The sequence below is a fragment of the Vombatus ursinus genome, unplaced genomic scaffold (assembly GCF_900497805.2).
Source record: "Vombatus ursinus unplaced genomic scaffold, bare-nosed wombat genome assembly UNPS02003292.1, whole genome shotgun sequence".
Taxonomy (NCBI): Eukaryota; Metazoa; Chordata; class Mammalia; order Diprotodontia; family Vombatidae; genus Vombatus; species Vombatus ursinus.
This window is the reverse complement of record NW_020943070.1, coordinates 12,086,911-12,113,327: the sequence shown is the minus strand read 5'-3', so window position 1 is coordinate 12,113,327 and position 26,417 is coordinate 12,086,911. Positions and strand designations below refer to the sequence as shown.

At 39.3% G+C, this 26,417-nt stretch overlaps 1 protein-coding gene across 1 annotated transcript in view; it reads right to left on the bottom strand.

Moving 5' to 3' along the window:
* Positions 1-26,417, bottom strand: part of GLT8D2 (glycosyltransferase 8 domain containing 2) — a 50,518-nt gene that overhangs the window by 23,654 nt on the left and 447 nt on the right. The window contains exons 2-3 of the mRNA XM_027870875.1: positions 12,852-13,272; positions 5,540-5,584 (exon numbers count right to left, since the gene is read on the bottom strand). Of these exons, the coding sequence (XP_027726676.1) occupies positions 5,540-5,558 (19 nt within the window). The 5' untranslated portion in view covers positions 5,559-5,584; positions 12,852-13,272. The remainder of the gene's footprint in view (positions 1-5,539; positions 5,585-12,851; positions 13,273-26,417) is intronic.

Sequence of the window (26,417 nt, the reverse complement as noted above, 5' to 3'; positions counted from 1 at the left end):
AACTGATGGATTCTGAATGCAAATCATAGCCTACTTTTTTCACTTATTGTATCCTTTTTTGTGGGTTTTTTCCCTTTTGATCTGTTTCTTCTTTCACAACTGTAACTAATATGGAAATATATTTTACATGATAGCACAAGGAAGAGAGGAGGGGAAGGAGGAAGGGAGAAAAATTTGGATCTCAAAATCTTGTAAAAATGAAAGCTAAAAATTGTCTTGACATGTAATTGGGAAAAAAATAAAATACCAAAGTTTGAAAAAAAAATAAACATTGCATACCAGTGAGTCTACCCACACATAGAGCCTCCAAGCCATTGCCATGGGCAAGGGTATTTGGTTTCAAGCATCTTATGGAGTGGAATCAAAGCCTGAGTATTTGGGTTTCCAGACTCTGCCAAAGATAATTTTATTCTGGACTCAGTCCAGTGCAAAGCAAATTAGGGGGACGGGAGTTTAAAGGAGGCAAATGCTATCACTCACCCCATTGGCCAGTTTGATTCAACCAGCATTAGCCAGTCTGGGAATCCTGCCAAACATCTGTATTTTGCCCGTTTGAGGCTCACTTGATAACATTTGGGATGAATAAATCTCTTACAAGGATGTTTTTTTTGCAGCTGACTTACTCTAAAATCTTGGAGCCCTTTCTGTGGCTGTCACCCTTAACATTTTCACAGTCAACTACTTACAGGGATGACTGTCCGTGAAATTCATTTTTTGGGGGTAGGAAGAAATCTGGATACAGGATTTCCTCGGTGTGGATAAAGTTCCAGTGTGAAAACTTTTTCCATTAGTGAAGAATCAACTCATCTTTAGCTTGTGGTCAGAGAGAACTGCCTGGGGGCACTGGGAGGGTGTGCCCTGCCCAGGGACATGCAATCAGTAGATATTAGAAATGAGGCATGAACTTGGGTTTTCCTGACACTATTGTGTCTCTGTGAAATGCAATATATGATATGCACAGGATTATAGATTCTGAGCTAGAAGGGCCCATACAAGCCATTAAGTCTAGTTTTTAAAAATGTTACCATTGAGAAAACTGGCCCAGGGAAAGGAAATGATTTGCCCAGGGTGATATGGATGGTAAGTGGCAAAGCCAGGATTTGAACCCAGGTTCTGTGACTCTAAAGCCAGAACCCTTCCCACTGAATCATATTGCCTCCCTTTAGAATCCCAGAGCTGAAGGGAACATTAGAAAGCATTCCATTCAATCCCCTCATTTTACTGATGAAAAAACTGAGGGCCAGAGAGAGGATGGGATTTGTTTAAAGTTACATAGTAACTTAGAAGCAAAGCCAGGCCCCAGTCTGGTGTGCTCTCTGCCATAGCCCACTGGATGAAACAACCCATTTTTCATAAGAATATATTGAAAAGTGTCAGCTAAAACATTCTGCCAAGATGCTGCCTGAATAGGAGGCAGCCCACCCAGCTTCCCCACACTTATTCCAGTGAAACTCTGAGGTTTGCATTAGACTGAGTAATGATCAAGAAATCCAACGAGATGGCAGCGTGAGGAGTAGCTATCTGAATTGTCGCAGGAATGTGGAGGTCCTGGGTTCGAGACCAGACTCTGCATCATTCAGATAACTTTCCTCCACGTTGCCAACCTATGTGCCTTCAGAGAAAGAGATGACAAGTGGAAATAAGCATAGTACATAGTACATAGTACCTTACATACACATGTATGTAGTATATATCTCCATGCTTGATTGTAGCCTTCTTTAGGTAGGGGAAAATAAAGTAAAAAGTGCCTAGCAGAGAACAAAAGAAAACCTGCAAGGAAGCAAAGAAAAGCTGGGCAGCTTTGAAAACAATGTTTAGTATTTTTTATATAGGTTTTCTTGAAATGGAAATTTATTGTTTTCTATTGAATCCTCTCTTATGTTCTGTTCTGTACGTGGCAATTTTTTTTTCTTTTCTCGTTTTGTATTTAAGTTTAAAATAAAAAATAGAATTTAAAAAAGAAATAAAGAAATTCAACAAGAAACTGCAGTAAATGACTCTTCCTCCCAGAACCATCTATGTAAGAGGTCAGCCAGAAGCCTCTAGACAGTAAGAAAGGAGCTTCCAATAAATTAAGAGTCAATGCCAAGAAGTGGGACCCATGAAGGCTTCAAGGCTCTGAGTGCAGAGGCAGCAAGAGTGGAGGGCTCCCTTGAGAAAGGCCCAGAATGGTGAGGATGCTCTAGAGTCAGGTATGTTGGAAGCCCCTGGAGCCGTAGGGTGGAGTGACTCAATGAGGATGGTACTGATTAACATGGCTCATTCCACAGCATTGAGACCCCCAGTCCAGGGCCCTGAAGTCTCTAACACTCTGCCCTGAGCTGCCAGAGTAGGCCCTGAAGGTCCAGCTTTTCCAGCCTCAAAGATCCAGGTGAGCCTAGCCCTGGGAGGCAGAGACTACTGAAAGATCCCAGGGGTCCACTCAGAGCTGACCATACCACTTTAAAGTGAATTAGAGGTTTGTTGTTGGTGTTCAGTCATTTTTCAGTTGTGTCCAACTTTTTGTAACCCCATTTGGGGTCTTCTTGGCAGGGATCCTGGAGCGGTTTGCCATTTTCTTCTCCAGCTCATTTTACAGATGAGGAAACTGAGGTAAACAGGGTGAAGTGACCTACCCAGGGCCACACAGCTAGGAAGTGTCTGAGGCCAGATTGAATTCAGAAAGACGAGTCTTCCCGAGCCCAGGCCTGGCACTCTATGCACCATGGCGCCCCCTAGCTGCCCAAATTAGAGGGTAAAAAGCCCCAATTCATGAACTAAAATTTAGGATATAAATAAGTTAAAGAAAATATCAGTCTGTTTTCACAATTATTGAAAATATAGAGATCCTTCAAAAAAGCAAAGACTCATAGAAAAAAATGTTGTGGTTTGTTTTTTTTTTTTTAAACAAAGACTAAATGAAATAACTCTGGAGGCAAGAATTGGAAGGAGAATAAGTAGCTGAGAAGAGAAAATGCTAAACCTTACTCAAGAAATGTTCCCCTGAAAACTAGAATAGACCAATCATTAAGTTCATAAGACAACAAGACATATTAGGACAAAATCAAAAGACTGAAAAATAAAAGAAATATAAGATATCTGATACAATGATAATACTAATAATAATATAAGCATTTACATAGAGCTTAAAGGTCTGCAAAGATCTTTACAAACAGCTTATTCTGATCCTCACAACAATCCTGGGAGTTTGATGCTATCATTATCCCCATTTTACAGATGAGGAAACTGAAGCAGGTTGAAGTGATTTGCCCAGAGTCACATAGGTATTAATTTTCTGAGACCAGAATTGAACTCAAGTCATTTTGATTCCAAGCCCAGTTCCCTATCCATGGTTCCACTAGAAATCAAATCAAGGAGAGGTAATTTAAGAATCATGAAATTCACTAAAAGCCATTATTTTTAAAAAGCCTGGATGCTGTATTTCAAGAAATCATAGATGAAAACTACCTCAATCTATTAGAATCAGAGGGTGGAGAATGTACCAATCTTTAGAAAGAATCTACCAATCACTTCCTGATTGGATTCCCAAAAAGGAAAAGTCCCAGGAATGTCATAGCCAAAACCCAGAGGTCCCACATGAAATAAAAAAAAAAAATTTCAGATACTCAGAAAGAAGCAGTTTAAGTACCAAGGAACAACCAAGAACATACAAAATCTGACAACTTTTACTAAAAAACAGAGGCGATCTTGAAATACGTGTGTTTTGTTTTTTGGCGAGGCAATCAGGGTTAAGTGACTTGCCCAGGGTCACAACAGCTACTAAGTGTCAAGTGTCTGAGGTCAGATTTGAATTCAGGTCCTTCTGACTCCAAGGCCAGAGCTCCATACACTGCACCATCTAGCTGGCCCAGAATACAATATTTTAAAAGTCAAAAGTAACAGGCTTACACCCAAGAGTAATTTACTTTGCAAATCTGAGTATAATCCTATGGAGGTTGGGGGTAGGGGAATGGGTCTTTAATGGAATAGAAGACTTTCAAACATTTCTGATGAAAACACAAGAGCTAAGTAAGAACTCTGAAGTACAAAAACAAGAGTCCAGAAACCTAGGAAGGGAAATTTATTTCAGCAATAATTGGAAAGATATATATGACAATATAGAAATAAATGTCTCTTCAAAACCTTAATGTCTCCAAAGGGCATTGAGAGGATTAAATAAGAAAAACAGAGGTCCTGGGGTTAGATTGGCTCTATTCTGAGGGATTGAATGGGGGCAGAGAAAAGGGAGAGTAAAGGGAATCGTTAGTATAGAAAAGAAGAAGGGGGTAGGGATTGCTCTTTCTCCCAATTGGAGCGGTAAGGAGAGTATATAAACATGGTGGAAGGAATGGGGAGGAATGGACATCAGGTGAGCCGCACTCTTATCTGAAATGGACAAAAGAAAATTGAGCACATAGAATTTGGTGTAGAAATAAACCATGCTCACCAGGGAAACAACTGGGAATTTGTTGTTGTTGTTCAGTCATGTCTGATTCTTCATGACCCCATTGGGTTTTCTCGGCAGAGATACTGGAGTGATTTGCTATCTCCTTCTCCAGCTCATTTTACAAATGAGGAAACTGAGGCAAACAGGGTGAAGTGACTTGCCCGGGGTCACACAGCTAGTGAGTGTCTGAGGCCAGATTTGAATTCAGGAAGATGAGTCTTCTTGATTTTAGCCCTGGTGCTCTATCCAATGTGCTACCTAGCTGCCTAGTTGTTAAAGTGGGGATAGGGGAGGGATTGAGAGGGAAGAAAATGACAAAAATGAGCAAAATAAACCTCCTGTTCCCAAAGGGAGGGGTTAAAGGGATTAAAAGAAAAGAAAAGAAGGTGAGCGCCTTAGTTTTCCTCTTAGACAATTAGAAAACAGTTGAACAAATTGTGGTATATGAATGTAATAGGATATTGCTGTGACATAAAAAATGATAAAAAAAAGATGATTTTGGAAAATTCTGGGTAGCATAAACTGATGAACAGGACGAGAGGAACAATCTATGTGTGGATAGCAGCATTGTAAGGAAAAACAAATTTGAAGAATTTTGGTGCTCTAATCTTTGCAATGACCAAGCATGTCTTTAGAGGGCCTAAAGCATGTTATGGACCTCCTGATGGAGGCATCATAGACACAGTGCCGAAAGAGATGTGTTTTTGGACAGAGCAGAGTATGGATTCATTTTGCTTGACCAAGATTATTTGTCACATTCAATTTTTAATGGGGGGAAGGAGGGGAGAGATCTGGAGAAAAGGAGGCAAGCAATAGTGATGCCGGAAAGGAGAGAGGCACTGTAACATTTTTTTTAACGTACAGAAGGGAACAGAAGAAAGCTCAGAAGGAAGCACAGACAAGCAGGCAGTTTTGAAAGAAGAATGAAGAATTTAATATATACTTTTTTTTTAAGCAAGCAGCATGAAGTAGAGATTCACACTTTCATAAAAAATCTTTTTGTGCTCTGCTATGTGGGTGGAAATGCTATTTTGTGGTATTTAAGTTCAGAATAACACTTTTTTCAAAAAGAAAACTTTTAAAAATAGAAAAAAAAAGTGGTTAGCAACTTACTTCTTCTTAATAGAGCCATGTGTTCATGTGGCTAAAGGCTGTCACCTGTGGGTGGAGAAATTAAGAAAGAAAGAATGAAATCAAAATTGAAATCACAAATATGTATTAAGAACTTCAGCTCCCATAGAACTTTGATGGGGGTCAGTGACTTAGCTAATCATCCCTCACCTTTCCTAATCTAGAATTTTGGAAACCAGAACATGGATTTCCAGGACATTATAACTCATTTTAAACTCAGCCCTATTATCTCTTGACCTAAATTTTCTATAGATGTATTGGTCTTACAATTAACCTCTGTAAGCTAATCTTTATTTTTTTAAAAAATGTTAAATGAGTACATTTGGGATTTTTAGTACCTCCACAATCGCTTCCTAGAGTCTCCTTTGCTGGATCATCATCGGTGGCTCGTACCATTAAGTGTGGGTAATACCCCATGGCTCTGTTCTGGGCCATCCTCCATCTCTACTCCCTTGGCGATTTTATCAGTTCACATATGTTTAAATGTCATCTCTACCCTATCAACTGCTCCCTAGGCATTATCTGGATCATCAAAGTCATCATCATTGTGATCATTAGCACTGCCACTACCATCACTATCACCATCTTCCATCAGCGGTACCACTACCATCAGCACAAAGAGGAGACCATCATTTCTTAAATCCTCAAAGTGACTTAGTTTCTGGCTGCATACTAAGAGCTAGATGTAGTAACTGTTAGAGCAGGAAGGCAGCTGTTGGAGGTGAGGAAATACAGGATATCACAGTGTACTCTATTTCTTCACACAACAAAAAACTGTGATACACTGTTGGGAAACTGAACTAGGGGAATGCAGGGGCAGAGATTTGACTTACGTAATAAGTTACTATGAAAAAAAACAGCCCCAGTCTTGGAGGGAAGGACAATGAGTTCTATTTTGGATATATTGAGTTTAAGATGTCTCAGGGACACCAAGTTTGAAATATCCAATAAAATACAATTTGAGTAGTGTGTTTAGTTCTGGGGACCACATTTTAGGAAGGTAACATTGTTAAGTTGGATAGCAATGGTGAAAAATAAGGTGTTGAGCTTCACAATAGTACAATGTAAGTTCCCTGAGGGCAGGGAATGTTTTGTCTTATTTGATTTTATTGGGATTTTTTTTACATAAATATCATCTAACATTTTAGCTATCCCTCTTAGCTTTGTGTTGCCTGAAATTTTGACAAACTTTGCCATTTGTACTTTTATTTAAACAACTGATGAAATGGTTAATGAGCACAGAACCAAGCAAAAATTCCTGGGGCACACCACTGATGTTGATGATAACAATAAGAACTACAGACGTTAACATAGCACTTTACAGTTGGTGAAGCACTCTATACCTCAAAAAACTTCCTTCCACGATGACATCAAACCGTTAATTCCTACTCATCTTCTTTGATGCCATGTCAATTTCCATTTTTCTAGTTGGTAGAGTGAGAAGTTTCACAGAGTGAAAAGCCAGTCAGGTTACAGAAAAATAATTTTATTTTAGTTTTTCTTTAATGACCATGAAAAAAATTGACTTGTTTGCTTTTCCTTTCCTCATTCAATTACTTTAGCCAAACTGTCAGAAGTTGAGAGAGTAATAATCAAAGGATTATTACCTTGATAAAAAGGTTCACTCTTCATCTTTGGCAAAATAATTTTAAAAAAAAGTTCAATCCTCTCAAGCAAGTTTCTGTTGAGGAAGACTTGTTAAGACTTAACGAACTTTATGAACATAGTAATAGCACGCCCAAGTGGGGCAAGGGACAGCATGGCATAATTCAGTAGTGTCAAATTCAAAGAGAAGCAGGACCATTAATTTGTACATAATGATCCCTAAGGGCTTCATTTTAAATTGACTTAGTTTTATTTATTTAAATTGACTATTTTGACTCAGTTTCAAAATGTAATATCTGTTTGAAATTGTATTTTCATGTATTCTGTTAAATATTTCCCAATTACATTTTAATCTGATTTGGGTCAAACCGAGGAGTATTGGGGAACACATGCAGCCTGTAGGTGTGTTTGTCACTCCTGGTGGACTGGATCAAAGCTAGACTTAGAGTTAGGAAGTATACGACTTGAACCCTCCCTCATTTACTAACTAGCTGGGTAACTGTAAGTTATTTAACTTCTTTGTACCTCAGTTTCCACATCTATAAAATGAAAAATTTAGACTTGATGACCTCTGGGGTCTCTTCCAGTTCTAAATCTACAATCCTGTGAGTCAAAGACGAGCTCCCAAAAGGTGTTTCTGTGTCTATGGAAAACAAAAACTTCAGCAACTTCCTGGAATCTTGGAATCTCAGAGCTGAAAGCAACCTCAAAAGTCAGTGAGTCCATGTGTTACCAAAAATGTGATCCTAGCCTATATCATCCCTCACAAGTGGTCACCCAGAATCCCTGGGAAGACCTTCAGGGATGAGGAAATAAGCACCTCCCACTTATAGTCCACATATGGACAACTCCAATTGGCAGCTGGTTTTACTTGATGCCAAGTGGAAATCTACTTCTCCACAACTTCTACCCATTGTCACTAGTTCTATCCTCCCAGGCCAAGCCACACAAGTTGAAGCTTTCCTCCATTTGATAGTCTTTCAAATACCCAGACAGTGACCATGACTTCTTGGTTTTCTCTGTTCCAGGCTAAGCATACTTACTTCCTTCAATTAATCTTTCCATGGCACGGTTTTAAGTCTTCTTACCATCTTGGTCATCTTCCTCTTGATGCATTCCAGTTTGTCAATATATTTTTTTTTTTGGCAAGGCAATGGGGCAAAGTGACTCGCCCAGGGTCACGCAGCTAGTAAGTGTCAAGTATCTGAGGCCAGGTTTGAACTCAGGTCTTCCTGAATCCAGGGCTGGTGCTCTACCCACTGTGCCATCTAGCTGCCCCTGATATTATTCTTAAAAGGCGAAGAAAAGGCGTACACATCAAGCTTCTGGTACTACTAGTATGCATTTAGGCTCCTGAACCAAGCCCAAATTTTGTTTTGAAATATGAAATTATTACGAGGATCTTTATGGATCAATGAGCTAATATAGATGAAGTACTTTATAAACTTTAAAATACTATAGAAATGTCTGTTATTCATATTATTATAGTCAGACTGTTTCTGTTTATGTGTAAAACTATCTTATGTCAGATGGTGGAACTTTCTGGGTTTAAAAGATGTTCCAGAGGTGGAGGAAGTATAGATACTTACAGAGTAGGTGAAACCTGGGTTAAATGTGCCCTGTTTTGCTTTCATTGTACCTACCTTCCTTTTTGTTTGTTTTTCATTCATTCACAAAATCTGCTTTTCATGTCGGTGTTAGAAAGGCAGAGCAAAATGAACTTGAAAGTAACAAAATATAATCTATCCTAAAATACTCATGAGCATTTTATCAACCAGTAAGGTTTCACAGGAAAAGACAACTCTATTCCTCTCTTCTATCAAAATCCTATCTATTTTTCAAGGTCAATTTCAAGTCCTTCCTTCTCAGTGAAGTCTTCCCTGACATCTCCAGCTCACCCATCCTAAATGATTGCCTGTACTCTGAGATTTAATCATTGAGCCCCTGGTAATTGAGAAGTTCAAATTAATTCTACTTTGTACTTGATTCTATATTGTATTGATTTCATACTGTAACTGATTCTGTATATTTTTAAGTCCCCTTTCTATTGTTCTTGAGTTGAGCTCAGGAATTTAGCTTTCCCTCTGAGTGGGTTTTAAATTTATAATTAATGGGAAAAATCATTATCTACCATATCTTCAGCTCCTGGGAAACAAGCTGATCTGATATATTTCCACAAGGTATATTGTCCATCTCTGCCTGCCCTTGTGTAATTAAGGAGGATTTTAGCTCCCTAACAAGCCTTCCTAGGAGCCAGGGAGTCTGCTATCCTTTGGTCCACTAACAACGTCCTCAGGATATAGATGGATCCCATAAATCAATCAAAACACTCCTTAATGGTAGAGAGGAGTAATTAGTAGCCCCATGTAGGTGCTAGCCTGCTTTCCTTGATGTAACCAATCATGTTGTCCCCACTTCCATGATGCTATCTACCCTGTAATCAATTGCTTTGTCTCTCTCACCTGCCCAATTCAGTTCTTTGTTCTCTTATACGTCCCAAAACTATATGAAGGTTAGTAAGCCCTACCTTACGGTCTTTGGTCATTGAGAGAGTCCATTGACCCAATTTATTGGTTACTACTGGCTTAACTGAGGTCTAGAGAGGTTAAGTGACTGACCCAAAATCTCATAGGTTGTAACAGTTCTTAATTATTTTGTACATTGTAAAGGGAGGTCACGGGGCTATACAGGGCAGGAAGGTGGTTGTATTTGTATCCTCATTTCTGTTGGATTAGAAATTGGAGCCATGGTGATCTAGGAGTGGAGGGGTAGAGACAAAACATAACCCCAGTGATCTGAGACAGTGTGGTGCAATGGTCAGAATGCTGAACTTGAAATCATGAGATCTGGGTTCAACACTTAACTTTGCCTTCTATGTCATCTTGGGGAAATCACTTGACCTTACTGCCTCAGTTTCCTCAAGTGTAAAATGAAATGATTGGGCTAGATGACTTCTAAGGTTTCTTCCAGCTCTAGATCTTTCATCCCGTGATCCTACACTGATGCCAGGGGGAGGGCAGAGTTGGAAAGATCTGTTGAGGAAATGGCAAGGACAGTTGGGAATATGAAGAATCTTTAAATGAAAGAGCCTGTAGAGCATCTCAGGACAGGGACCAGAGAGAGAAAATAAAAAGGAAATCAGTTTTTTAGGGCCAGAACTTAGGGAAGGCCAGTGAAATTGTATGTGCGAGGGTAAACTCACGAAGAGCAATTTTGGAAACAAAAACAAATAGAGTTGGGGCCAAAGCAGTCAAAGAGCTCTGGATTTAGAGTCAGAAGACCAGAGTTAAAATTTGCCACTGCTGCTAGCTTGTTAACCTTTTCGACCTTGGGTAAGTCTTACTTTGTCTGAGCCTGTTTCCTCAACTATAAAATGAAGAGGGTGAACTCAGTGACCTCAAAGGTCCCTTCCAGATCAAAATCTATGATCCTGCAGAAATCTAAAAGATCCCCAAGGCAATAGGTATGCCTCAGGCTGGCAGGAGATATTATTATAATATATACTATATATAATATAATTGGAATATAATAATATATTGTAATTGGAATGAACATGTATGAAGTACAACATGTATGAAGTATAATGTGTAGAATATGTTCTAATATAAATTATAACCTGAAGTGTTGGTACCTAAAGGGGTGAAGGAAGGGAGGGAGATCAGCTGAAAAAAGAGAACAGAAGGAAGGGAAGAAGAAGTCTTCTTTTCTGGGTCTTCTAAGGCATGAAACATGAATGAGAACTATTTGGGAGTTCACAGTGTCTGGGTATACAGGAGGTAAAATTTCAGGAATGTTGTGCCTGATGTATTAGATCTGGTCACCATATTTCTACCATCACTGGCCAGTGCACTGAAAACATTTTGTAAGCTTTAAAGCACTACAGAAATGGAAGTTATTATTATTGTTATTAATATTATTATCCTTATTTCATTATGTGAAGCAAAGGAATACCAAACAGAGGTCCTCTCTATGTGAAACTAAGCCATCTGGATAAAAAAAAATCATCTGAATCTTGGATCCACACAATGCCAAACATCCAGACAAAGAATTGCTTCTTGGGTCCCTCTTCATCCAGATGTTTTGTGACACGCAAACACAACCAACATGTTTTCTTTCTGTGATGAGACCTCCTCTTCAATTTGTATCTTATTCAGTCATCTAGTATTTATTAAGCACCTACTAAGCGCCAGAAACTGGAAACTGCACTAAGAGCTGGGAACACAAAGAAAGGTGAAAAGAGTCTGCTCTCTAGCCCATCTAGTCCCATCTAAGCTGGAACACAAATCCTCCCTCCCAGACAAGATGGTGTTCAGTCCTTACCCAAAGACCTCGAGTGACATTGAACCCACCCTCTCCAGAGGTGGCGCTGTTCCAGTCTTGTACAGCACACATTGTTAGAGAGTTTTCCTTATGGGCTTAAACTTGTCCCTCAGCCGCTTCCACCCATTCTCCTGGGTGCGTCTTCAGGGACCAAATAAACAAGTTTAATCACGCTTCCATGTGCCAAACCTTTGATTCATTTAAATTATTCCTCCCTTCACAACTGATATTTTCTCTTTAATTTTCTTATTAATTTACTGTATAGATGTATTTCTTATATTGATAAACTGAAGGTGATAGAGAAAAATTGCAACATGTTAAAAAGTTTCAAAAAATGACACTGTGATCACTGTTGGCCAAACGTGATGTAAAAAATGTATAATGACAGGCCAGAGAATTTTTTTCACTATTAATGTAGTTACACAAGGGCTGTGGTTTTTTGGAGAGGAGAATCAATTAAATTAAAACCAATTATTTGAATATTTGACTTTGTCCTGCAAGAAGTAGGCAGTGTAATGTAGTGGTTAGCTCTGGAGTCAGAGGACCTGGGTTCAAATGCCACCTCTGACACTTCCCACTTTGTAGGACTTTGGACAAATTGCTTCCCCTAATGGGCTTCACTTCCTTCCTTGGCAAGATGAGGACTTTGGATTAGATGACCTCCAAGGTCCCTTTCAGTTCTCTATGAACCCAAGTGCCATCCTTCCTTTAAACCCTAGGTCTATCTGAGTCTTAGCTAGTTTCCATGGATACAGTCTGATGCAAATGATAAACCAGAACTAGAATATATAGATATAAATAAATAGATACATAAATATCTGTACATATCTCTATATACATACATACCTCTCTCTCTATATATATGTGTTTATATACACCCATATAGTATCTCTATATAAATCATATATGTGCATGAATGTATTATAAATCAAATTGTGATTTCTATATGGGGAATGTTGGGAACTCCCTGTGTAGAAACTCCCTTCACTATTGCAGATAGCCAGCTCTTCTGTAACTTAGAGCCTTAAAGAGCTGCCTGAAGCCCTGAGAGAGTAAGGTTTGCTTGCCAACACCCAGTTAGCATGTGCCAGAGGAAGATCTGAACCCAGGTTTAGACTCCAAGGTCAGCCTTTACAACCTTCATTCCGCCTCTTTCTGGATTTGCTGTTGTTGAGGAAATGTTTTCTTTGGGATGTGGGCAATAGGAATTTAAACTCTAAAGGAAAGGCTGATGTTGAGGATCTGGTCGCGAGAGCTTAACTTTCTGAATCTACTAGCAAAATGAGAAAGAGGGAAAGCAAACTGTAGGACAGAGTCAAACGAAGAGTGTCAAGGCTGCTCAGGAATTTCTGGTTAGGAATTCTTTTACCTTGAATATGTCGAGGGCAGGACTTGGGGCTCCTCTGTCCTGATCAGCAGCAGAGGGAAGGACGCTCAATTCCTGGCCACCACCCTTTTTGCTGCGGCTGCTTCATCCAAAGATCCCATTGGCAATCCCAGGGATCTGGGGGCCCCAAAGGACCAATGTTCGTTTCCCAAAGGGAATTCCTTTTTTTCTGCCTTGGTTCTAGTTTACTCTGGAGCAGCTCTGGCTTCCTCCATACCACTGCTGTGAGGCAGCTCAGAATTCAGACGTTGCACTGGAGAAATCAGGCAGTCTCCTAAACTACTTCCAGATGTGCTCTGCAGCACGAAGGCCAGCTCTGCCTCATCCGCCAGGACCTCCTCCCGGATCCCCAGCCAGCCCAGGGAGTGCACAGCATGTCAACAACGAGGCTGCTCAGAAGGGGCTAAACAGGAGAAAAGGTCAATGCCAGCCAGCAGAGTGGCTGAGCACTTATACTTCCCTACTGGGACTAAGGCAACTTGGAGAACAAGAGAGAGATAGCTAAGGATTACGGAAAGCAAACTCTTAACCTCTTAGCTTTCCTGAAGTCCCTTGTTGCTAAAACTCTGCCATTTTCAACCTCTATTCCCCTTCTCCCCCCACCCTCCCTCTCTTTCCCCCCTCTTTCCCTCCTTCTCTTTCTCCCTCTCTCCCTCCCCCTCTTCCTTTTTCTTTCCCTTTTTCTCTCCCTCTCTCTCTCCCTCTCCCTCTGTCTCTCCCTGCTTTCCACACTCTGTCCCCTCTATTCCTTCCTTTGTCCCCTCCTCCTCCTTTTCCTCTTCTTTCTTCTCTTTCTCCTCTTTCTCTCCCTCACACATGCATACATGCAATGTGACAAGATTATTCCATCAAGAGAGTAGTTGTGAAAAGAGTTTTCCAGCTGGCATATTTTGGGGATGACCCACACAGGCAGCAGGCAGCCAGGGAACCAACCTTGGCATCCTACTCTGAGTGCTGTTCTGTTCTATGAAGCAACTAATTCTCAGATCCTCAGAAGGTGGACAAACAGCACATACTGAGTCTGGGGCGCTTAACTGGAGACTAGCCAGAGGTTTTCTGGCATGATAGCTCAAAAACAGTGAAGAACACTGAAGATGGAGAAAGACTTTGGGGTCTGGTGTCTGAGACAGAGAGAGACTGAGGGGGATGGTGGATGGAGAAGGGATTGAGCTACAAAGTAAAAGAAGGAGATACAAAAATTTCTGTTCATTCCAATACTTATTAAGGTTATTCTGCTCAGTTGCCTTTCTCCCAAGGGCCTGCCATGGGTGAGAGACACCTTGATAACTCCAAATAGACTAGAATGTTAAAGATTGGAGGTAATTTACAGATTGTCTGATCCCAGTGTTCTTTTTTGAATTTGTGAGGTTTTCCCCCAAATTGCATGTAAAGATAATTTTCAACATTCGTTTTTGTAAAATTTTGAGTTCCAAATTTTTCTCCCTCCCTCCCCAAGACAGCAAGCAATCTGATATAGGTTATACACATACAATCATGTTAAGCATATTTCCACATTAGTCATGTTGTGAAAGAAGAATCAGAACAAAAAGGGAAAACCTCAAGAAAGAAAAAACAAAAAAAGTAAAAATAGCGTGCTTTGATCTGCATTCAGACTCCATAGTCCTTTCTCTGGATGCGGGTAGCATTTTCCATCATGAGTGAAAATAAAGATATATATTTTTTTCCTATCCAGGTTTACAGGTTCCCTGAAATCTATCCACTGACTCCTTGGAAGTGTACAGGCCCCAGGTTAAGAATCTTTGATCTGTAAAGAAAAGAGAAAAGGATACATATATACAAAAATATTTATAGCAGCTCTTTTTTGTGGCGGCAAACAATTGGAGATGAGGGGGTGCCCATAAATTGGCGAATGGCTGAACAAGTTTTGGTACATGACTGTGATGGAATGCTATTGTGCTGTGAAAAATGATGAGCAGAATGGTTTTGGAAAGACTTATATGAATTGATGCAAAGTGAAGTGAGCAGAACCAGGAGAACATTGTACCCAGCAACAGCAAAACTGTAATGATGATCAGCTGTAAAAAACTTAGCTACTCTGATCAAGACAATGATTCAAGATCATTCCAAATGACCCATAACAAAAAATGTTATTCACTTTCAGATAGAAAAATGATGAACTCTGAGTGCAGATTGAAGCATATTTTTTTCACTTTCTTTATGTTTCTTGCTTTCCGCTTTTTTAGGCAACATGGCTAACATTGAAATACGTTTTACATGGCTTCACATGTACAGATGATATCATATTGCTTGCCTTCTCAGTGGGTGGGGGAGGGGTGGGAGGGAAGGAGAGAATTTGGAACTCAGAATTTTAAAATAATGTTAAAGATATAGAAAGAAACAAAAAGAATGTAAGCTCCTTAAGGTCAGAGATTGTCTTTCTTTTTGCTTGTATTTGTATTTTTAGAACTTAGCACAATGCCTGGCATGCAGTGAGTACTTAATAAATGTTACCTTTTGGGGAAAAAACCACTTTAATCTGATTCAAGCACTGTACTTGAATTATAGGGCAAAGAAAATTGAATGGAATCCATCATCAAGGTCATATATAACGTATGGACACTTTCAACCCGATATCAGGGAAAAAAAACTTCCTAATGATAATAGCTATCATTTATACAACACTTTAAGATTTGCAAAGTACTTAACAAATATCTCATTTGGTCCTCACAACAACCTGAGAGATAGGTACTATTATTATTTTCATTTTTAAGATAAGGGAACTGAGGCAAAGTATAAGTGACTTGCCTAGGGTGACAAAGCTAATAACTGAGGCTAGATTTGAACTCAGGTCTTCCTGATCCCAAGCACAGAGCTCCCAGAGCCAGAATTCAAACCCAGGGTTTCTGATCCCAGATCTAACACTCACCACCATAGTATGGTAGCCTCGTAAAACTCAGCTCTAATTCTTTTCCAAACTCCTGGCCCCATATTTTCTCCTCCATTTTGCATTACTTTCTACTATATCAAAATTATTGGACAATCTCCAGGTAGGAGACTCAGACTCAATACATGAGTTGGTTGTCTACCTTCTAAGAATGTCATAGCACTGAATTAGCATGCTGTAGTCTTCTCTTACAAATCTTCAAACATAGCTGTGATCTCACTGATGCAGGTATTCTCTCCAATGGCACAGATTGAAACCCATGTATGCCTTCGAGTTGTGGGCATCTCTGATCCATGGCCTCTTATAGATCCTCCAAAATGTATCTACCCAACCAACAGGTAACCTTCACCTAGGTCTTGTCATATGTTATAGGTATCAGAGGCACATTCATCTTATCCATCCATTATCTCTCTTTCTCCCTACATGACTATCACACCCTTTGTTCCCATGATATGTCTCTTTTCCACCTTTCATGTTATTTCTTATATACAAGTCAGCATTGGTGATGTTACAGTCTGGTTATACCCATTATGTATCTGTCCATTGCCTTTTGCAATTTTGATTCTTCAAAAGTTGTGGTGTTCCACAATTCCCAGATGCTTAGCACCATGAGAAAAAATGTTAGTGTATTCTCTATTGTGAAAAAAAGTGGAAGGAGGAGGGTTGGAGGACTTTTATTGGTCTTCCTACTTGCTAATACTCTCTGCTTCCTCATTTTATTGTGAATATACTTATCTGCTTACATGCTGCATCCACCTAGTAGAATGGAAATTCCTTGGGGACAAAGACTGCTGTTTTTGCCTTTATGTCCCTAGTGCCTAAGAAGGTGTATGCAATAAATACTTCTTGGGTTAGAATGGATTGGATTTTTCAAAAATTTAAATGAATAAAAATCAGCTTTTTCTCCCTCTCTCCTACTCCATTGGAAAAAAGAAAAATAAAAGCAAAACCTTTAAACAAATATACAGAGTAAAGCAAAATGAATTACTGCATGGGTCATATAATACATACACACACACACACACACACACACATACATATATATGTATATATATAGATATATAGACACACACACACATCCTTATTCTCCATTCTCCCCTCCATTACCTTTCCTTCAGGAAGTGAGGTATATGCTTTATCATGGGTCTCCTGGAATCATGGTTGCTCACTACATTGGTCAGAGTGCTCAAGTCTTTTAAAGTTCGGTGTTATTTTTTACACTGTTGGTGTTACTGCATAAGCTGCTTTCCTTGTTCCACTTAATTCACTCTGCATTAGTTCAAGCAAGTCTCCCCAGGTTTCACTGAAACTGTCCTTTTCATCATTGCTTATGATGCAATGGTGGAGTAGATTGGATTCAGAGACAAGAAAAATCCAGGCCAAAAGGTCCTCTTCTGAGGCCCCTTCCAGCTTTACACATATGGTCCTATAAGCCTCTGAGATCTTTTCCAAATCTAAGATTTTATTAAGAGTTTCAATGGCAAATTCTTCATACAACAGGTTTTCCAAATGTATTATATGTTGATTGGTAAAGCTGATTTCATTAGAGTGCCCAAACCCATGAAATCATGGAGGTTTGAGGGATAAAATTAATTAAATAAAAAAAGTTCAAAAAAATCCATACAAGCTTTAATTTAACAAATATTTCTGAAGGTATCTACTATGTGCAAGGCACTGAGAACACAATGAGAAAATGAAAAATAGAATCCGCCCTCAAGGAACTTCGATTCTACTGAAGGGATATAACTTATATAGTGTCGACCTGAAAGTTGGTTGAAGAGGCCACAAATTGGGTGGTACGTAAATTCATATTGTTTATCCCCTTAAGTTAAGGACATGTACAGGGAGCCAGAGCTTTAACTCTGACTGACTCAACAATTTTAGGAGGACATTTAAACCCTGACTCAGGATGTCTGTGTTACTCAAAAAAAAAAAAAAAAACAAATAGCCTCCCTATGTTTTTAACATATAGCATGAGAAATGAAGTTTCTCAGTTAAATAGGTTGTAAATACAGTAAGATGAGAAGTAACAAAATGTCCATCAGAATTATAGTCCCAGGATATGTGTGTTTCTCCTACATAACATATGTCCATAGGATACCAAGATAAGGAAAGTCCCACTACTCAAGACAGTGTCTGGTCCCAGGCATCCTGTCCTTAGTGATCACAGACAGGAAGAATGATGGCCAGCTCTAGCTGGTCCCGAAGTTGCTGACACAGGAAGGGGCATTTTTAGTTCACTCAGAGACAAAAGATTAATTCAGGTTTTTTGCCCTTATTGGGGCTCAATTGATCTTAAATGATTATCAATAGAGATAAGTAAATACAAAGTAGAACCTAAGTAACACAACAATAACAGCTGGCATTTATAAAGTTCTTTAAGGTTTGCAAATTGTTCTTATAAATAATATCTCACTTTATTCTCACAACAACCTTGGGGTGAAGGTACTGTTATCCTTACTGAACACAGGGCTCCTTAAACTTTTTCCACTCTTGACCCCTTTTCATGTTTTGGCAGCATTCATCGGCATTGTGTGGCATGAAGACATGCGCAGTACAAAGTGCGCATGCTGTGTGTTCAGAACCAAGGCTGCATTGAAGCTGCACAATGCAACACAGGCAAGCACTGCCAGAAACACCTCGGATTCATTACACATTGATTTTTAATTAGTTTTTGGTTATTGTATATTCAGAAACCTTTGCTATTGCCAAATTGTTCGCGACCCCATACAGATTTGCAACCCACAGTTTAAGACAGATGAGGAAAATGAAAAAGAAAGAGTTTGTAATTTGTCTCTAAGTGTCCGAGGGAGGATTATGAACTAAGGTCTGTGATTCTAAGTTTAGCATTCTACCAACTGTGCTACCTAGCTGCTGCCTGCAATATCAGTTCAAATGTAGAGAACCTGAATTTGTGAGGGTTCAAGAAAAGCCCTGTGGGAAATATTTGAACTGTACTTTGAAACAATCTGGAGCTTCTAAAGGCAGAGGTGAGCAGAATCCTGTGTCTGAGCCCTTAGTGCCAACAACTACATGTTTGTTACTAATTGAAAAATCAATCATTCACCTTTTAGAAGTGCCCTTTGTGCCTTATATTTGCTGAATTGTGTAGATAATAGCTGTTTATGGTATGGTGATAGGGTAAAGTTATAGTAACAGATAAAGTGAACAAGAAGAAAAAGAAGTATTCTACCAAAAAGCCAATAACTGCCACATTGGGTCATGCTCATGATCTAAGACTCAGTGTTGTGTCTCCCAGAATGCCACTGGGGAACATTTGTTCCATGAAGGACACAGTTGTTCTGCTGATATCAGTCAGTCAATAAACATTTTTAGTACCTACTATGTACCAGGCACTGTGCTAAACAGTAGGGATACAAAGAAAGGCAAAAGACAATCCCTGCTGTCAAGGAGCCCACAGTCTAATGATATGAACATCAGAAGAATAGAACTTTTGCCCCCAGACATACTAGTTTCCCTTAACATGTGGGGTGAGTGGGAAATCATACTTTTACATTTGTCTTAAATTCCTTTATTTTTCCAGTTATTATTTTTATTTTTCTTCTGTTATAGAATTCTTCCTAGGGTTCCATTTTTAAAATTTTATTTAGTATTTTATTTTTCCCCAGTTACATGTAAAAACAGTTTTTAACATTCATTTTTAAAACTCTGAGTTCCAAATTCTCTCCCTTCCTCCCTCCCCACTGCACCCCCTCCCCAGAAGGCAAGCAATTCAATATAAGTTATACATGTGTAATCATGCAAAACATTTCCATATTAGTCATGTCGTGAAAGAAAACATAGACCAAAGGGGAGAAAAAAAAACCTCAAGAAAAATAAAGTAAAAAAGAAAGTATGCTTCAATCTATATTCAGAGCCCATCGGTTCTTTCTCTGGGAATGGATAACATTTTTTATAAGTCCTTCTGAGTTGTCTTGGATTGTTGTATCATTGCTGAGAATAGCTAAATCATTCACAGCTAATCATCTTACAATATTGTTGTTACTTTGTATGCATCAGCTCATTTAAATCTTTACAGGTTTCTCTGAGAACATCCTGTTCATCATTTCTTATAGCACAATAGTATTCCATCATAATCACACCACAATCTGTTCAGCTATTCCCATGCATCCCCTCAATTTCCAATTCTTTGCCCCCAGAAAATAATTGCTATAAATAATTTTGTATATGTAGGTCCTTTTCCTTTTTATCTTGTATCTCTTTTGGAATACAGACCTAGTAGTGGTATTGCTAAATCAAAGGGTATGCATGTTCTATAACCCTTTGGGCATAGTTCCAAAGTAGTCTACAGAATGGTTGAATCAGTTCACAACTCTGCCAACAGTGCATTAGTGCCTCATTTTTCCCACAGTCCACCATTTGTCATTTTCCTTTTCCATCCTATTAGACAATCTAATAGGTATGAGGCAGTATCTCAGAATTGTTATAATTTGCATTTCTCTAAGCAATAGTGAGTTGGAGTATTTTTTCATATGGCTATAGATAGCTTTGATTATTTCAACTGAAAACTCTTCATATCTTCTAATCATTTGTCAATCAGGGAATGGCTCCTATTTTTATAAATTTGACTCAGTTTTCTATATGTTTGAGAAATGAGGACTTTATAAGAGAAACTTACTTCAAATTTTTTTTTTCACAGTTACTATTGCTAACTGTATTTCCCTCCAACCTATCCCCCCTCCCCTGGCCCCATTTACTCTAGTCTTTCTCCTTTCACCCTGTCCTAGGATTCCATTTTTAAATGTATGTGCTTGCTTTGGTATTCCTGATAGATTTGTCTTTGTTGTTTTTTTTAAAGGCAGTATCTCTATGAACACAAGAACATTTCTATACTTCTGTGTAAGTTTTTTTGAAGATTACAAATATAATTCAGTCCAACATATATCTAAACTCATCCCTTCTAAACTCACCATCATCACAAATAGTGACTAATGAGCAAACCCATTTATCTAAGCAAAACAGCCAAAAGAAATCAGAGCATGTCAAGGAATATACAAAACTAAATGGAATCTTCACCTTGGAAATCAGGTAAGATCTAATCTCAAACTGAGAGACCAATCTTAGTCAGGGGAGGTCCTCTCTCTGAACTCAAAGTTTCTAGCCCTAGAGATTAAGGAACAGGATGAGGTTGGCTCTCATATATGCCCACAGTTCTGTGGGTCAGTCCATTATTCAAAGGTTTCTCTTTCTCTTGACCATTTCCCCGTATCTCTTTTCTCCATATCTGCCTCTGAAGTCCCTTTCCTAAAAGTCTCTGCAACAAATTTAATTAGTCTCATATGTAGGAAATACTGCATTCAGCATCCAATCAGGATTCACCTCCTTCCACGTATAGAGCACAGGGCTTTCTTTCTACAAAGAACCACCCTAGGCTTGGGTGTGGAAGTAGGCTTACTAGTAAACACCAAGTAAAACTTCTTTACTATGCCATGAATCATTTAACAAACATCAATATTGACTGTATATTAGGTGCTTGGAAGGCAAATGTAATTATTTTTTAAAAGCCCTCAAAGAGTTTATATTCTTTTTTCTGTTTTTTCCCCCTAAGCCTTATTTTACTCATTTTATTTATTTATTTTTTTAACAATTTATTTATTAATTTTTAGTTTTCGACATTCACTTCAATAAGTTTTTGAGTTTTAAATTTTCTCCCTCTCCCTTCCCCCCCTCCCCAAAATGGCATGTAATCTGATATAGGCTCTTATTATACATTCATATTAAGCATATTTTCCCATTAGTCATAATGTAAAGAAGAATTAGAACCCATGGGAGGAACCACGAGAAAGAAGAATCAAAACAAAACAATAAAAGAAATGGAGAGCAAATAGTATGCTTCCATCTGCATTCCAATTCCATAGTTCTTTCTTTGGGTGTGGATAGCTTTTCCCATCATGAGTCTTTTGGAGTTGTCTTAGATCCTTGTATTGCTGAGAAGAGGTATGTCTATCAAAGTCAGTCATCCCATAGTGTGGCTGTTACTGTGTACAATGTTCTCCTGCTTCTGCCCACTTCACTCAGCATCAGTTCATATAAGTCTTTCCAGGTTTTTCTGGAGTCTGCCTGATCATCATTTCTTATGGCATAATAGTATTCCATTACATTAATATACCACAGCTTGTTTAGCCATTCCCCAATTGATGGGCGTCCCCTCAATTTCCAATTCTTGGCCACCACAAAAAGAGCTGCTACAAATATTTTTGTAAATGTGAGTCCTTTTCCCATTTTTATGATCCCTTTGGGGCACAGACCTAGAAGTGGTATTGCTGGGTCAAAGGGTATATACAGTTTTATAGCCCTTTGGGCATAGTTCCAAATTGCTCTCCAGAATAGTTGGATCATTTCACAACTCCACCAACAATGCATTAGTATTCCAATTTTCCCACATCTTCTCCAACATTTATCATTTTCCTGTTTTTGTCATGTTAGCCAATCTGATAGGTGTGATGTGGTACCTCAGTCATTTTGATTTGCATTTCTCTAATCAATAGTGGTTTAGAGCATTATGACTATAGACAGCTTTAATTTCTTCATCTGAAAAGTGCCTGTTCATATCTTTTGACCATTTATCAACTGGGGAATGACTTACATTCTTATAAATTTAACTCAGTTCTCTATATATTTTAGAAATGAGGCTTTTATCATAGACATTGATTGTAAAAATTATTTCCCAGCTTTCTGCTTCCCTTCTAATCTTGGTTGCATTGGCTTTGTCTGTGCAAAAGCTTTTCAATTTAATGTAATCAAAATCATCCATTTTGTATTTCATAATGTTCTATTCTCTTGTTTGGCTATAAATTTTTCCCTTCTCCACGGATCTGATAAGTAAACTATTCCTTGTTCTCCTAGTTTGCTTATAGTATCCTTCTTTATATCTAAATTATGCACCCATTTTGATTTTATCTTGGTATAGGGTGTAAGATGGTGGTCTATGCCTAGTTTCTGCCATACTATTTTCCAGTTTTCCCAGCAGTTTTTGTTAAATAGTGAGTTCTTATCCCAAGGAGCTTACGTTCTAATAAGGATGAAAACACTAAAAAGGAAACTGAAATGGGGCATGGTGGTAAAGTCCTGAGAACTACACATGGAATCGCCAGAGGAATGAAGGATGGCTAGCCTGAGTAATTCCTCAAAATGGAGGTTCTAAGGAACTCACCAATGGGAGAAGGGGGCTGCAGGGATAGAGGGATCTTCACCCATGAGAGGGCAGCAGAGTTTTGGTACTAAAGTCCAGAGAATCAGAAGTGGAGTCAAGAGAGGAAGTAACTTACATTTATTTGGCATTTACCTAATAATTTATCTTAATTTTACATAATAGTTATCATTAGGCAGCATTTTATATATACCATGCCCTTTGAAAATAACAACGAGGTGAGGTATTATTATCTTAATTTTATAGATGGTAAAACTGAGGCCTGGAGAGACCAAGTGATAAGTAGAATGATCAGATTTCACTGCTGGTGTGACTTTGGATTAGTTGCTTAACCTCCTTAGGCTCTGTTTTCCTTAGCTGTATAATGGTGGTGGTGGTGGTGGTGGTGATGGTGGGGAGAGAGCGAAGTGGGATAGCGGATAGAATGCTAGAATTCTAGAGTCAAGAAGACTCATCTTTGTGACTTTAAATCTGGCCTCAGATACTTACTAGTTATGTGATGCTGAGCAAGTCACATAACCCTGTTTACCTCAGTTTCTTCATCTATAAAATGAGACAAGGAAATGGCAAACCACACCAGTGTCTTTGCTAAGAAAACTCCAAAAGGAATCACAAAGAGTTGGACACGACTGAGAAAGGACTCAACAGCAAATAACGAGAGGGTTGGGTTTCTTGGCTTCTGGGGTCCCTTCCAGCTCTCCGAGTCTTCTGTTTACTTCATTAAACCACCTTGCCTCTCTCATCTAGGGCAAAGCCAATGACAAAACTAGGAAAACATGTATTTGGTTTTGTAATCTCCTTTATCAGGTATAATTCACTGACAGGTTTTCAGAGAGTTACCCACAGCTGTGTTTTGTCAGAACTATGCCCACAGTTTACAGTCTCCAAGATGTTCTGTTGTTGTTGTTGTTTAATGGGGGAGTTTGGAGGGAAAAGAAAATTTTGTTTATTAAAGAAAATATTAATTTAAAAACTGCTTCTTTTAGGTATGGTGTGCCTTTTCTGCTGAGCTCCTCATAGAGCCATAGATCTTAGTCCTGTCTGACCTTGGCCCCCAATTCAATCAATGCTGGCATCTGTGCCAGGGATGCTGCTAGGACATGGATGGGAAGCCCCCAAATCCTGGGAAAGCTTCAAAGTCTGTTTCTACCATACTATTTTCCAGTTTTCCCAGCAGTTTTTGTTAAATAGTGAGTTCTTATCCCAAGAAGCTTACATTCTAACAAGCACAGAAAACACTAAAAAGGAAGCTGAAAATGGGGCATGGTGCTAAAGTCCTGAGAACTACATGTGGAATTGCCAGAGGAATGAAGGATGGCTTCTCCAGCCAAAAGAGGAGGAAAAAGACCAAGACTGAGGGCTGAAGCTTCTCCCCACTGATCAATTAATTACTTATCAGAGGTTTAGCTGGAACTCTCCAATTTTGCTGGAAACTCTTAAGTTCTGTAGTAGTTTCCTGGTTTTGTGTCCAAGGGTGGGGAACCTGCAGCCTCACCCAATCTGAAAAGACTTCTTGAAGTAGCTGGTTGAAAAATATTTCATTTATTCAAGAAGCTAGGATTTGCTCACACCTAGTGAACAATGGAAGTGTGTTATTTCAGGGGGGGAAAAGGCTCATTCTTTTTTGTTTTTGTTTTTGTTTTCAGGCAATTTGGATTAAGTGACTTGCCCAGGGTCACACAGCTAGTAAGTGTCAAGTGTTTGGTCTGAGGCCGGATTTGAACTCAGGATCTCCTGACTTCAGGGTGGGTGCTCTATCCACTGCGCCAACTAGCTGCCCCCCAAAAAAGGCTCATTCTAAACAGAAACAGGCAAAGCAGCACCCTTAGAAAAGAAAAAAGGCAAAGTGGGAGCCTGTCAATTTGAGTTTGGCTGAGAAAACCCTGGTGTATGAATGTAATGGAACGGCATCAAGGACCATAAGAAACGTTACAAAGAAATATAGAATTCAAAGAAAAGTGGAAATATGTGTAATGAACTGATGTACAGCCAAAATAAGGAGAGACAACAGAATAGACATGCCTGTAGCAACATAAATAAAAAGATCACTGAGAGGAAGGTGAACTGTATCTGGAAAAGGAAAAAATGAAACATCTCCTCCCTCACAGCAGAAGGGAAGGAGAGTCCTAGGGCAGAATACTATATCCATTACATGATACAGTCACTATGTCAGATGTTGTTACATGATTGCTTTTCATTGTTACAAAGATTCAAGGTAGTGGGGAGGGTGGATAATGACTGTGATAAAGACAGAAAGCATCAGAACGTATTTTTTAAAATAAGATAAAATGAGGACTAGATAACCATTTAATATTCCTTCTAAGTCTAAATTCTATGATCCCAAGAATTGACTAGACCAGGAGCTCTTAACCTGGTGTCTATGAACTGGTTTTTAAACAACGTTTTGGTCGGACATAGTTGCTCATACTAGTAATCCCTGAAACTGAGGCTGGCAGATCACTTCATCTCAGGAGCTCTGTGCTGCAGTGGGTTGGAGCTAATCGGGCTGCTTATGGAGAGCTTAAAAGTATAAAATTTCAATGTGGTAGGATACAAATACCATACAAATACCATAAAGCGGGAATGCATGGAACCTAGGTTCAAATCCTGACCCTACCACTTTACCACCTGTGTAAACTTGGCCAAGTCATGACCTCTCTGGGCCTCAGTTTTCTCCTCTGTAAAATAAGGTGTTTGAACTAGAAGACCCCTACATCTCTGATTCTAGGATCTTTATCCTATAAGGAGCCAAGCCCCATTCTTGAACGTACCATTTGCTAATTATTAGGCCAAACCAGTTTCAATGGGCATTTGGACTCACCAATTTCATTTCCCCACTCCAATGGGTCCAATTCACTCTCAGATAACTAGATGCAGTTAGTGACCAGGTAAGGCCTTCAGTCTTTCCAGTGATCCAGAATGAGAGGACCTTGAAGTCTAGTCTGTACAATCACTGGTAATACTAGGCAAAGGATCCTTTCCTTGACCTCGTCATACCTATAGCTGGCACAGAAAGGGCTTCTGTGGGTCCAGCTCAGGCCTCATAAAGGAATCCTGGGACCATGTGCTTGAGCAGCCAGCACAGACCAACCCAAACTTTTCATACGCTGTAACCAGGTTCCTGGGATAGAGCAAGGTGGATGTGGACACGAGTAGGAATCCAGGGCAGTTGAGGGACAGGGGTGAAGCAAGTATGGGCAGAGAAACCTACTGTTGGAAGGGAACTCCCAAGCTTCTCCTAAGGTTCAAGCCCCATCTCTGAGACTTCAATGACTACTGCCCTGAGCCCCCCCCCCCCCCCCCACCCCCCAAACCCCTCCCCCCCGCCCCCCCCCCCCCCCCCGCAATGATTACAATGATTACCATGATTACCTCCTTTGTTTTCCACTGCAAACAAATGGAGAGAGAAGGCAGCAGCTGGGTCTCCTTTCTTCTTCCTCATTGCTTTACTCTCTCTCTCTCTCTCTCTCTC